The following is a 15,059-nucleotide window of genomic DNA, read 5'->3' as shown; positions in this document are numbered from 1 at the left end:
ATTAGTTATAGATAAAAGTAGACAGTTCTGGGAGCATATGCAGCATTTTCTTAAGAGGGGTCAAATAAAATGATTAAATAATAATTTTATTTTAAACAAAAAAAAATCACAGTGTAATGTCTAAACAACAATGGGGGAGATTTATCAAAACCTGTGAAGAGGAAGAGTGGTGCAGTAGCCCATAGCAACCAATCAGATTGCTTCTTTCATTTTCCACAGGCCTCTTTATTTGTACCATAATTTTAGTCTGCTAAATAACTAATCTGCTGTAAAATTCTGTAAGAACAATCCTGTAACTGTGAAGGTGACAAGACGTTGCAGGCAACAAAAACTGAAAGCCTTTATTTCTTTATATTTCACTAGCTGAGTACCTAGAATTCACAATTTTTCCTTCCTATTTCTTGTTAAGGAGGTGTGAATAAAGAGAAAAAGAGACCAAAAACGGCGCCTCGTGTATTTCCCTTGAGGATGTAGAGAAGCTATGTAGGGGAGTCCCTATGGAACTTATAGAAGGCTGCTAACCTCAATGTAAGCAATATGAGCATGTAACCCCAGTTAAATTAGGATACCATCAATGGTAATCGCTGCCAAGTCACTGGGTTGCAGGAGAAGACCTTTGTCGTCCTGGGTTGCGAATGAAACAGGCTGAAGAAAAAGAACCCTTGAGATGTAGCGCTGCAGACTCTTATTGATGGAGGAGACAAAGTCCAGATATGTGGAACAAAAGTCCTCAGTAGGACCGTTTATTAAGAAAACAATTTAAGGCATAAAAACAAAGGATTACACGTTTTGGGAGGAGCCCTCCCTTCTTCGGATCAGGGTCGATGAAGAACCGTGATATGAGGAAGGGAAGGCTCATCCCGAAACGCGTAATGCTTTGATTTTATACCTTTTATTGTTTTCTTAATAAACAGTCCTACTGAGGACTTTTGTTCCACATACCTGGACTTCATCTCTTCCATGAATAAGAGTCTGCAGCGCTACATCTCAAGGGTTCTTTTTCTTCAGCCTGTTTCAATGTTGAGGAAAAGCAACAAAGGAGGAAGCTCCTGACCTCATATCCCATCCTCATATATTGTCCTTATATCCCGACCTTATATCCCATCCTCATATCTCGTCCTCATATCCAGACCTTATATCCCAACTTCATATCCCGTCCATATCCCATCCTCGTATCCCGACCTCATATCCCATCCTCATATCCCAAACTCCTATCCTGATCTCATATTCCATCCTCATATCCCGACCTCATATCCCGACTTCATATCCCGTCCTCATATTCCAACCTCATATCCTGACCTCATATCCCGACTTCATATCCCATCCTCATATCTCGTCCTTATATCCCGTCCTTTATATCCCACAAGGGGATAGCAGGCTCAGCCTAAGATTACAAATATGGGCGCTACCAATGCCTTAAATACAACATATGAACAAAAACCAGAGAAAAGGCAAAGAATAGGGTGCACATCTATGGTATTATAATAAATGTTACATTTTATTAGATTTAAAAAAAAGACACATACAATTAAAACCATTTAAAAAGGGGGTCAGACGATACATAGACCACCCTTAGCCATGGAAGGGGACCCCCAAACCCCAGGGGTACCCCCTCAGAAAAGGACACCCGTATGATATCAATATAATAGGTAGTAGTACTCTCTCAAGACTCAAGCCCCTATATGTAATAAACAATCACACAAGTCAAGAACCAGCAGCTATATAGTCACATACAAATGCCTGCCAGAGTTAAAGTGCAAATTTTCAAAACAAAATATCCATATACATACTCCTGGCCTAGGCAATGAGTAGCATAACAGCTAATAAGTCATGAACATATAAAAAGATTGCACAGTCAAAAGAGAGAAAGTTGAAATGCATCACACTGACGCCACGTCTAAAGGGTTAATAGGATGCGGCACAATGATTGGTGCCGCACGCTATTAGCCCAGGGTCCCGGCTGTCATTAGCTGCCGGGACCAACCCGTTGTGACGCGGGGTCAAGGTGTGACCCCGCGTTTTATACCGGGACCGGGCGCAATGGTGTACAGATATGACCTGCGTCCTTAAAGGGGTACTCAGCCCCTAGACATCTTATCCCCTATCCAAAGGATAGGGGATAAGATGTCAGATCGCCGCGGTGCTGCTGGGGAGCCCCGGGATCCCCGCTGCGGCACTGTGTTATCATTACAGCACAGAGCGAGTTCGCTCTGCATGTAATGACGCGCAATACAGGGGCCGGAGCATCGTTATGTCACGGCTCCACCCCTCGTGACGTCCCGGCCGCCCCTTTCATTACAAGTCTATGGGAGGGGGCACGGCGGTCGTCACGCCCCCTGCCATAGACTTGCATTAAGGGGACTGGCCGTGATGTCACGATGGGCGGAGCCATGACGTCACGCGGCTCCGTCCCCTGTATCGCCCGTCATTACGCACAGAGCGAACTCACTCTGTGCTGTAATGATAGCGCAGTGCCGCAGCGGGGATCCCGGGGATCCCCAGCAGCGGCACCACGGCGATTTGACATCTTATCCCCTATCCTTTGGATAGGGGATAAGATGTCTAGGGGCGGAGAACCCTTTAAGAGATTAAGGACCAAGCCCATTTTCACCTTAAGAACCAGAGCATTTTTTGCACATCTGACCATTTTAAGCATTAATAACTCTAGGATGCTTTTACTTATAAAATTGATTCCGAGATTGCTTTTTCAAGACATATTCCACTTTAACATAGTGGTAAAGTGTCGTTGATACTTGCATCATTTCTTGGTGAAAAATGCTAACATTTCATGAAAATTTTTAAAATTTAAAATTTTTCTAACTTTGAAGCTCTCTGCTTATAAGGAAAATAGACATTCCAAATAAATGATATATTGATTCATATATACAATATGTCTACTTTATGTTGGCATCATAAAGTTTACATGTTTTTACTTTTAGAAGACATCAGAGGGCTTCAAAGTTCAGCAGCAATTTTCTAGTTTTTCACAAAATTTTCAAAATCGGAATTTTTCAGGGACCAGTTCAGTTTTGAAGTGGATTTGAAGGGCCTTCATATTAGAAATACACTATAAAAGACCCCATTATAGAAACTGCACCACTCAAAGTATTCAAAATGACATTCAGAAAGTTTGTTAACCCTTTAGGTGTTTCACAGGAATAGCAGCAAATTGATGGAGAAAATTCAAAATCTTCATTTTTTACACTTGCATGTTCTTGTAGACCCAATTTTTTTAATTTTTGCAAGGTGTAATAGTAGAAAAAAAATTGTAACCCCATTTCTCGCGAGTAAGGAAATACCTCATATGTCTATGTAAAGTGTTCGGCGGGCGCAGTAGAGGGCTCAGAAGGGAAGGAGAGACAATGGGTTTTTGGAGAGTGAATTTTGCTAAAATGGTTTTTGGGGGAATGTCGCATTAAGGATGCTCCTATGGTGCCAGAACAGGAAAAACCACATGGCATACTATTTTGGAAACTAAACCCCTCAAGGCACGTAACAAGGGTGAGCCTTAACAACCACAGGTGTTTGACAACTTTTTGTTAAAGTTGGATGTGTAAAAAATAAAATAAAAGATTTCACTTAAATGCAGTTTTTTTCCCAAATTTACAATTTTTACAATGGTTAATGAGAGAAAATGCCCCCCAAAATTTGTAATCCCCATCTCTTCTTAGCATGGAAATACCCCACGTTAGGACGTAAAATGCTCTGCGGGCGAACTACAATGCTCAAAAGAGAAGGATTCGCATTTGGCTTTTGGAAAGCAAATTTTGCTGAAATGGTTTTTGGGGGCATGTCGCATTTAGGAAGCCCCTATGGTGCCAGAACAGCAAAAAAATATCACATGGCATACTATTTTGGAACCTACACCCCACAAGGAACGTAACAAGGGGTACACCGCACAGGTGTTTGACAACTTTTTGTTAAATTCGGATGTGCAAATGAAAAAAAAAATGTCACTAAAATGCAGTTTTTTCCCCAAATTTTACATTTTTACAAGGGGAATGGGAGAAAATGCCCCGCAAAATTTATAACCCCATTTCTTCTGAGTATGGAAATACCCCATATGTATATGTAAAGTGCTCTGCAAGTGAACAACAATGCTCAGAAGAGGAGGAGCACCATTGAGCTTTTGGTGTGAGAATTTGGTTGGAATAGAAGTCGGGGTCATGTGCATTTACAAAGCCCCCCGTGGTGCCAGAACAGTGGACCCCCCCCCCCCCACATGTGACACCATTTTGGAAACTACACCCCTTACAGAATTTAATAAGGGTTGCACTGAGTATTTACACCACACTGGTATTTGACAGATCTTTGTAATAGTGGGCTGTGCAAATGAAAAATTACATTCAAAGAGTGCCATGCGCATTTGAGGACTAAATTAGGGATTGCATAGGGGTGGACATAGGGGTATTCTATGCCAGTGATTCCTAAACAGGGTGCCTCCGGCTGTTGCTAAACTCCCTGCATGCCTGGGCAGTCAGTGGCTGTCCGAAAATACTGGGAGTTGTTTTGCAACAGCTGGAGGCTCCGTTTTTCATTTTTATTGGGGCGGACAGTGTAAAAGACTGTTAATGTAGTGTTTTACCCTTTATTATGAATTCCTGTAGTGTAGTGTAGTGTTTTTAGGGTACATTCACACAGGTGGAGGTTTACGGTGAGTTTCCCGCTAGGAGTTTGTCATGCGGTGGAAAATTTGCCGCAGCTCAAACTTGAAGCAGGAAACTCACTGTAAACCCGCCCGTGTGAATGTACACACATGGGGGGGGGGGGGAACCTCCAGCTGTGTCAAGACTACAACTCCCAGCATGCACTGACAGACCGTGCATGCTGGGAGTTGTACTTTTGCAACAGCTGGGGGCACACTGGTTGGAAAACCTTCAGTAAGATTTGGTTACCTAACTCAGTATTTTCCAACGAGTGTGCCTAGAGCTGTTGCAAAACTACAACTCCCAGCATGTACTGATTGCCAAAGGGCTTGCTGGGAGATGTAGTTATGCAACAGCAAGAGGTACGCAACTACGACTCCCAGCATGCTGAGACAGCAGTTTGCTGTTCCTGCATGTTGGGAGTTGTAGTTTTGCAAGATCTGAAGGGCCACAGTTTAGAGACCACTGCACTGTGATCTCCAAACTGTAGCCCTCCAGCTGTTGAAAAACTGCAAATCCCAGCATGCCCAAACAGCTGTATAGTGGTCTTCAAACTGTAGCCCTCCAGATGTTGCTAAGCAACAACTCACCGACTTCCATAGGATCGCCGCACCAGGGAGCCGCATCGCCGTCCTCTGCCGCCCATCGCCGATCGGTGCTGGTAAGTGAACTACAGTGGGTGGGCAGAGCGGGTAACCAAACTTTATCCCCCTGCCCCTGAACTGCTATTGGTCGGTCACTTCTGACCGACCAATAGGAGGGATGGCACCCCTGCCACCTCACTCCTATCCCTTCAGGGGGATCGGGGGTGTCTTGGACAACCCCAATCCCCCTTATTTTCTGGGTCACCTGGTCACCAGAGACCTGTAGGAACCGGAATTGCTGAAGATCGCCGGTCTGAATTGACACGGGGGGTGGTCTCAGGACCCCCCAAGGGTTTGCCTGGGGTCCCTGCTGAATGATTTCAGCAGGCATCCCAGTCCGGTCCCTGCCCAGTAAACAGCGGGGACCGGAATTCCCACGGGCATACAGGTACGCCCGTGGTACTTAAGTACCAGGGAGCCAGGGCGTACCTGTACACCCTTGGTCCCTAGGTGGTTAAGGACATTACATCAAATTAGGATCAGCCTGTAGTGTGGTTTTACACTTTGATTTTGAGTGTGACTCCATATCCAGACCTCCATGGGTTGATACGTTTGATTTCCATTGATAATTTTTGTGTGACTTTGTTGTCAGCACATTCAACTATGTACAAATGAAAGAATTCCATACGATTACTTTATTCATTCAGATCTAGGATGTGTTATCTTAGTGTTCCCTTTATTTTTTTGAGCAGTGTACAACAAATTTGGACAGAGGATAACATGTCAAGCGACGGAGTACCCCTTTAACACTACAGGCTAGATACGTGTAACTAATCAACATGTTTTTTGCATGCCAGAGATAACAGCACAACGAGTACTGAATGTGTTTGTAGAACAATATGAAATGCAACAGATCTGTATTAATACTTGTAGGGGTTTCACTCTGGACACGTCCTTTGCCCAGCCAAAGGACACATTTTTCACAATAAATCAGCAAACAGCAAGTCCTTTCAGCTTTCCTGGCTCCTCGCCAGGTTTATTAAACAGGTTGCATGATAAACAAAAATAAACAAAACATAAAAACAACACTTAGGCCATCTAGCCACTTCACTACACATGTAGCATGCCCTGACTATTAACTTGGGGGCTTTTCCCTGCCAGTTTAAACACAATAAATCCTGCAGCCTAATAAGATACAGTTCACATTTGAACATAAAGTCCCATTCACACAGTCATCCGCTGTGTGTTACCATAGAGCCACTGCTCTCACTCTTGGAGTCCACGTTTGTGTCCTTCTCAGCCCTTGCTGTGCCCGCCTGGCAATGGACACAATGTCTCCCCCTCTTACAGCCACTTATGTCTAAGGGAGAGTCCTAGCCTCGTTGAATAGGTCACAGGTGGGGGTTTCTCTAGGATCAGCTAGGAAAATGCACCCTTTCCTTGCCACACTGTCACACACTGTAGGCAAGATACGTGTAACTAATCAACACACTTTTTGGGTGGCAGAGGAAACAGCACAATGAGTACTGGAGGTGTTTGCGGAACAATATTAAATACACCATAACCATATAACACTACTGAGTAGATACGTGTAACCAATCAACACGCTTTTTGGTGGCAGAAGAGATAGCACAATGAGTGCTGAAGGTGTTTGCAGAACGATATTAAATACACCACAACCGTATAACACTACAGGCTAGATATGTGTAACTTCAACACGCTTTTTGGGTGGCACAGATCACTGCACCTCACTGCCTACTGTAGCATGTTTAGGAACACTATTAGGGTCACAAATAACCACTGTCTTCAAAGGCCCTAAAGGCATATATAGTTGCCATTTGAAAACGCTTTGTGGGTGGGTGGCACAGATCAATGTACCTCACTGGAGCTGGTTCAGGAACACTATTCAATTCAGGTATATGCAGGTATGAGCCTTGAAGGAGGCTGTGATTAAGCTCTTTTGGTGTATAGGAGGGGGGGGGGCATCCACTGTGGAGGCAGCCAGAGGGCTTACCTTTCCTCCTACTGCTGTCCCGGCTGAACCAGGCTGTATCAATCAGGCACAGAGCACACAGATCAATGTGGTTCTATGGAACCACATTGATCTGTATGAGGAATCTACTGATTCCTCCTAAAAGACCCCTAAGGGGACCAAATGTGTATAAAAAAATAAATAAAAAAAAAAAGGTAAATAAAAAGTTACAAAAAAAAACATTAACCCCTTCCATATTAAAAGTTTGAATCCCCCCTTTTCCCAGATTCCATATAAAAATATGTAAACATAATAAAAATAAACATGTGGTATTTCCGCGTGCGTAAATGTTTGAACTATAAAAATATAATGTTTACTATGGCGTAAACATAAAAAAGTCAAAGTCCAAAATTAAGTATTTTTGGTCACTTTGTATACCCTATAAAATTTATAAAAAGTGATCCAAAAGTCCCATGAAAACAAAAATGGTACCGATAAAAACTTCAGATTACGGCACAAAAAATTAGCTGTCATACCGCCCCTGTTACGCCGAGCGCTCCGGGTCCCTGCTCCTCCCCGGAGCGCTCACGGCGTCTCTCTCCCTGCAGTGCCCCGGTCGGTCCCGCTGACCGGGAGTGCTGCACTGATATGGCCGTCGGGGATGCGATTCGCACAGCGGGACGCGCCCGCTCGCGAATCGCATCCCAAGTCACTTACCCGTCCCGGTCCCCTGCTGTCTTGTGCTGGCGCGCGCGGCTCCGCTCTCTAGGGCGCGCACGCGCCAGCTCTCTGAGACTTAAAGGGCCAGTGCACCAATGATTGGTGCCTGGCCCAATTAGCTTAATTGGCTTCCATCTGCTCTCAGGCTATATCTGCTCACTGCCCCTGCACTCCCTTGCCGGATCTTGTTGCCTTGTGCCAGTGAAAGCGTTTAGTGTTGTCCAAAGCCTGTGTTACCTGAACTCCTGCTACCCATCTTGACTACGAACCTTGCCGCCTGCCCCGACCTTCTGCTACGTCTGACCTTGCCTCTGCCTAGTCCTTCTGTCCCACGCCTTCTCAGCAGTCAGCGAGGTGGAGCCGTTGCTAGTGGATACGACCTGGTTGCTACTGCCGCAGCAAGACCATCCCGCTTTGCGGCGGGCTCTGGTGAACACCAGTAGCCTCTTAGAACCGGTCCACCAGCTTGGTCCACGCCAATTCCTCGCTGACACAGAGGATCCACTACCTGTAAGCCGAATCGTGACAGCCCCATATATGGAAAAAAAAATATATATATAGGGGTCGGAATATGACAATTTTACACATACTAATTTTGGTGCATATAGTTATAAGTTTTTTTCAAGTAGTAAAATAAAATAACACCTATATAAATTAGGTATCTTTGTAACCGTATGGACCTACAGAATAAAGATATGGTCATTTCTACCAAAAAGTGTACTGTGTAGAATCGGAAGACCCCAAAAGTTACAAAATGGAGTTTTTTCTAATTTTTCCCCACAATTATTTCCTTTGGTTTTGCCGTAAATTTTGTGGTGAAATTATTTATGTTATCATAAAGTATAATTGGTGGTGCAAAAAAAAAAAAAAAAGCCCTCATATGGGTCTGTATGTGCAAAATTGAAAGCATTATGATTTTTAGAAGGTGATGAGGAAAAAATGGAAGTGCAAAAATGGAAAAACCCTGCGTCCTTTAGGGGTTAATGGGACTAAGGGCTGGAATAATAAAATACTGGAAAAGCATTTTTGCAGTGATTGTGAATTTAGACGCAACTTTATTTCTTGCTTTTTTTTTTATTAGTTTAAAAATGGTCATTGGGATATTGTACAGCTATTCATACTCCTGAGCCACACAAACGCATGCTATTGTAATATAAATCAACATAATAGCTAAAATAAAATGCAGCAAAGTATTTCCTAATGGGTCATTATCTAGAACAAAATTGAATAACTATAGTTCTCGGCCTGGTCATCTACAATTTATGTAAATTAATGATTTGTAAATTATTACAGCAGTTAAAAAATAAGAAAAAGATGTAATAGTTACAACATTATAACAAACAAGTTTATAAAACTAAGCAAAGTCAGCAAGTGAATCAACGAGTACAATTCACTAATGAATAATTCAGGATGATTATTGAATATAATAAATTTAAGGTTATTCGAGGACAATGATAAAACACAGCAGGCACTGTATGATATACATAATTTATTAGTATATCTTCCACAAGCTGTATGCTTTATTCTTTACATTTTATCAACACATGCAAATAAAAGCCATCGACTAACCGAAAGGGTATTGTTCTCTAGAGCTTAGGTTATGCTATTCACTCTGTTCTGTTTGTGTAATGTTACATATTTACAAGTTGTAGACTTATTTGTTAGAGCAAGGTAGTTAACATTCAACTCCCTGGATAAAAAATGTAGTAATATATAGTTTTTAACTGCCTTTTTGGGGGGGATTTATTAAATTATCTACATACAGTATGTTTTTGGTTACATTTTAGCTTAGCACTTGGGTATTTTTGCCATTTTTTTTTAAATAATACAGCATGCTATAGATATGTCATTTGATTTTTTTGAAGCCCAAAAGAATGTACAAAAAACTGGCTCAAAAAGGCTTTTTTGTCTATAAAAACTAACACTTTTGAAGCTTAAAGGGGTACTCAGCGGCTCAGTGTTTGGAACAAACGTCATAGCCCCGCCCTCTCATGATATCATGCCCCGCCCCTTCAATGCAAGTCTATGGGAGGGGGCCTGATGGCTGTCCTGCCCCCTCCCATAGACTTGCATCGAGGGGTAGGACTATGACGTCACGAGCTTCCGGCGCCAGCTCCAGTGTTCGGAACAGTTTGTTCCAAACGCTGAGCAGCGGAATACCCCTTTAAAATGAACCTCAAAAGTTGTGTATGAACATAGCCTAATAGGCCATGCAGTGCTCCAATGGGAAACATATACATAAAATAGTTCTTTAAAAGGAAACAAGCTTTCTCTGGGTTGCCACCTTTTGGAAATGGCACCCCGATAAGTCAATGTATTACTCTTTTAGGGTACATTCACACATACGCAGATTTGATGCGCAGGATTTGATGCACAGGATTTACTGCTGCAGATTTCAATGTAAACTAAATGACTGAGCACAGCTTCTAATTGGCAGTTACAAATCCTGCGCATCAAATCTGCGCAGGATCCTGTATGTGTGAACGTACCCTTAGGAGCTTAGAAATTTAACTTGGGATTATCACCCAAGATAGCTGAATAACTCTTCCTATGGAGGAGATTCTGTAATGATTTATGATCCCAAATCATGTTCCAGGATTCTTAAAGGAGTTGTGGTTTAAGGGAACAATCTCCAACAGGAAATTGCCAGTTCACAAAAAAGCTAGCCACAGCTTTATGGTAATCTCACAATATAGCCCTTTATCCCCAAGACATGCGCGGATCCTTCCTAAGCATTTCCATTACTGTCTGGCAGGTAGGTACCTAAATCAACTTATGGTGGAAAACCCCATTAAAGTGTATACCTTTAGCCTCCATTGCCCAACTCATCCCCATCTACTTCTGCCCACATTTTTGCTTTCTTGTTATCCATTCACTGTATAATCCACTGTGTTTTTGTTTAGTATATTCTGACCACCTAGGTATAACTACATATGCAAATGATCATTTTTATTTTCATTTACTGTATATTCTTCTACGTATGTACCAGACTTCTCGTATCATGTATCATTATATTCCTGTTCAAGTTTATATTCCTTGTTAAATTCAATAAACAGAACATTGAACAAAAAATCAATTAAATGGGCACTCTCTTTAAAACTAATTTTTGCTATTGCACTCCTTATGGTAAATTAAAAATCTTTCTAATGTACTTTGTTTAAAATTATGTTTTATTTGTGTTTAAAACCTACCACTAGGTGTCTCCCTACTTGTCTAGTGCACAGTTTACCCCATCTTTTGCATAGACTTTGGACTTACACAGGAATCTCAAACTTAACTGCCATTTGCTGTTGGTTGCAGAGTGAGGGAGGAAGTTCTCCCCTGTATGGCTTCAGATGATGTCACAGCCTGCTGGGTAACGCCCCTTCCCAGTCTGTGAATCTGACTGAGCAGAAAATACAGAGCAATATCAAGGTAGAGAAATAAAAAATAATAAAAATAAACACAGGGGATGGTTTCTCATGATAGGGCAGTGAACTGGGAGGATTATAAAATGTATCATGTTAATGAGAGGTACTCTTTAAACTTTATTTTTTCTCTTTAGGACAAGCCATTAATGTGTGATTGGTAAGCGCCTCACTGATCAGTCTCTTCATTGCTCTATCCAACATAGTTGTGTTCATGTCTATACAGCTGATTCTTGTACTATAGAGCAGGGGCGTGACTATAGGGTGTTCAAACGTAGCAGTTGCCTGGTGCCTAATGGAGCCCCAAAGCATATCTGCCCTATTAGAGACCAGTATTATAATTGACACATGGGGTCCTGTTGCAGATTTTGCATTGGGCCCAGAAGATACAAGTTATGCTGCAGAGTAGTGTTGCCAAACAGCAAAATAGCCAATGGATCCAGCGGATACAGTTAAAACTTTTTTTCTTTATTCAATATCCATGCAATACAGACAGTAGTAGTGAGCAGCCGGAACGCCAGGCGTTCCGGCTGCTCGCTACTACTGTCTGTATTGCATGGACTTTGAATAAAGAAAAAAAGTTTTAACTGCATCCCCTGGATCCATTGCCTATTTTGCTTGCTGATGTCTGTGTTCCTAGGACAAAGCATACAGGATCCGTGCAGTGGTCAGTAAACTGCTTTGCAGTGTGAGCTGGATAAATGTTTTTATTAACACTTAGTGGACACACTGATACTGTTACATCTGTTCAACAGTCACATAACCCTTATAAGCAGTAATTGCCTAATACATCAGTGTACATCTGAGCCTTATATTAGACATGTGCAATTCGGAACAAAATTAATTTTCCCGTTTTTGGATGTTCGTTACGAAAAGAATGCACGAAAAAAAAAAATCACTAAATCCTGAAAAAGCATACAAATACGAATATACAGTTAACGAATGCATTTGTTAACTAACGCATAACGAATATGCATGTTAACAAACAACGAATGCATTAGTTATCAGTATACCGAATGTCGGGGCTATGCATCAACTGCTATCCGGCAGCGCATAATGCTTAAGCTGCTGCCGGATAGCAGTTGAAGCAGCCCGGGCAGGTTCACTCACCTTTCAGCGCTGCTCCGGGCCTTCCTCCGGTGGGTCCTGGGCTGGTCCGGGGCCTTCATACGGGTCTCCCTCTGACGTCGTTATGATGCCACCGCGCACGCCTTCCCGTCATCCAATAGGAACGGCGTGCGCAGGGACGTGATGACGTCGCTATGGAGACCCAGACAGCGGAGGACCGGAGAAGACCAGGAGAGCCCGGCAGAGCCCAGCGGAGTACCGAAGAGGACTAGGAGAGCCCAGCGGAGGCCCGGGGACACCATCGGGAGCAGCGGGGACAGGTGAGTAGGACTTTACTTTTTTACATTGCACGAATCCGTCAACATATGAATTACCATCGTATGTTGAGGGATCACTAGACATGTGCAGAACAAAAAAAAAAAACAGAATTAACGAATGCATTCGTTGTTTTTAACTAATGCATCCGAAAACAAAAACATTTTTCACGGATGCATCCGAAAACCGAATGTGACGAATGCACAGCATTCCGAATATTCACAGAACCAAAAAATTTAAAAAAACGAACAAAACAAAAAAAACGAAATTTTTGGTTCTGCACATAGACATGTCGCTATATGTTGGCGTGCGCGGTGGCGTCATAACGACATACCTTATATGTTGGCCAGTGTACCGCATCCTTTTGGATGGCACATATGGTGCTTTGGTGGTGCCCTGTTTATATGAATTGATCTGCACACAGGCATAGATTGTATATATTAGGGAAATAGTCTTTGCAGCCTTTGTCATATGAGCCCATGTTCACATTCCATTCCCTCTGCTGTTGTTGTCTTCTTATAATAAAGCCACATTCGGTATACAAGATTTCACTTGACTCTTTGGTTACCATGGTAATCTGTAAGCAACAGGAGCATTCACATCTAGACAGTTATGCCTCCCGTTTGCTGGCATTGAATGCACTTTGTTTAGTCTTTTTATTCCTGATTTGTATAATTTGAAAATACTAGCGTAGAGGAAATAACTTCGATCTGGGAATTTTTAGTATATTACTGTTAGTAATGTCACTTGTTTCTTTTCGTTTTACTTGTACATTTCTATTCAGAGTTAAGCTTGAAGAAGAAGTCCAGTGCTATGAAATGTATTCCCTATCCGCAGGATAGTGGATGAATGTCCAATCACAGGGGATCCAACCACTGTGCACCCCCCCCCCCCCCCCCCCCAACGATTTCCCCTACGGGGCCCGGCTCGGCCCAGGCTTAGCACTGCTAGAGCGCGTTATGTACCCAGCAGATCAGCTGGTACAAACACGCCCCCTCCATTCATCACTATGGGATAGCGTTCCTCTGTCTCCGCCTCTCCCTTGGAGATAAATGAAGGGGGTGTGTTTGTACCAGCTGACCTGCTGTGTGCGAAACATCACACACAGCAGCTCAGCCAGGGGGTCTTACAGGAGATCAGACATTTATCCACTATCCTGCAGATAGGGGATAAACTTCATAGCACTGGACTTCTTCTTTAACCCCTTAAGGACACAGGGCATACAGGTATGCTCTGATTTCTTGGTACTAAAAGGGTACCTCTCATCAAATAAACTTTTGATATATTTTAGATTAATGAATGTTGAATAACTTTCCAATAGCATGTTAATGAAAAATATGCTTCTTTCTATTGTATTTTTCCCGATCAGTCCTGTCAGCAAGCATTTCTGACTCATGCTGGAGTCCTAAACACTCAGAGCTGCCAGCCTGCTTTGTTCACAGCCAAACAGGCTGTGAACAAAGTAGGCTGGCAGCTCTGAGTGTTCTCCTTTGTGAACAAAGCAGACTGGCAGCTCGTAGTGTTTAGGACTCCAGCATGGGTCTGAAATGCTTGCTGCCAGGACTGGTAGGGAGACCCCTAGTGGTCATTTCTTCAAAGTGGAAAATTAAATAGAAAGAAGCATATTTTTTAATAACATGCAATTCTAAAGTTATTCTGCATACATTAATCTATAATATATCAAAAGTTTTTTTGATGAGAGGTACCCTTTAAGGATACAGGGCATACCTGTACACCCTGGACGTTTCCGTTCACTGCCAGTAATCTGGCGGTGAACAGAACGGGATACCTGCTATGAAAATGTGTGCCTCCAGCAGTTGCATGTGCCTTCGGCTATCAGTGCATGCTGAGAGTTGTAGTTTTGTAACAGTTAAAGGCAGACTGGTTGCGAAACGCTGAGAGTTTGTTACCTAACTGATAGACCTTACATGCTCGGAGTTGTAGTTTTGCAACCGCTGGAGTCACACTGGTTGCAAAACACTGAGTTAAGTAAACTCTCAGTGTTTTGCAACCAGTGTGCCTCCAGCTGTTGCATAACTACAACTCCCAGCCAAAGGGCATGCTGGGAGTTGCTGTTTTGCAACAGCCGGAGGTTTGGGGTTACAAATTTTGCGGGGCATTTTCTCCTATTATCTCTTGTAAAAATTGTAAATTTGGGGAAAAAACTGCATTTTAGTGATTAAAAAAAAAAAAAGGCTCACTGTACCCCTTGTTACATGCCTTGAGGGGTGTAGTTTCCAAAAAGTATGCCATGTGTTTTTTTTTTGTTTTTTTTTTTGCTGTTCTGGCACCATTGGGGCTTCCTAAATGCGACATGCCATCCAAACACCATTTTAGCAAAATTCAC

At 42.7% G+C, this 15,059-nt stretch overlaps 1 protein-coding gene across 3 annotated transcripts in view; it reads right to left on the bottom strand.

Moving 5' to 3' along the window:
* LOC130362316 (uncharacterized) overlaps positions 1 to 15,059 on the bottom strand; it is a 158,753-nt gene that overhangs the window by 101,506 nt on the left and 42,188 nt on the right. The window contains exon 1 of one of the 3 annotated variants that reach the window (XM_056566600.1): positions 13,265 to 13,325. The exons of the other annotated variants lie outside the window; for them this stretch is intronic. Coding sequence (XP_056422575.1) covers positions 13,265 to 13,283 — 19 coding nt within the window. The 5' untranslated portion in view covers positions 13,284 to 13,325. Of the gene's footprint in view, positions 1 to 13,264; positions 13,326 to 15,059 lie in introns of those variants that run through there. 3 annotated transcript variants of the gene reach the window in all.

This window comes from Hyla sarda, chromosome 1 (genome assembly GCF_029499605.1).
Source record: "Hyla sarda isolate aHylSar1 chromosome 1, aHylSar1.hap1, whole genome shotgun sequence".
Classification (NCBI taxonomy): Eukaryota; Metazoa; Chordata; class Amphibia; order Anura; family Hylidae; genus Hyla; species Hyla sarda.
Note: the sequence above shows the minus strand (reverse complement) of the source record. Positions and strands in the feature narration are given on the sequence as shown.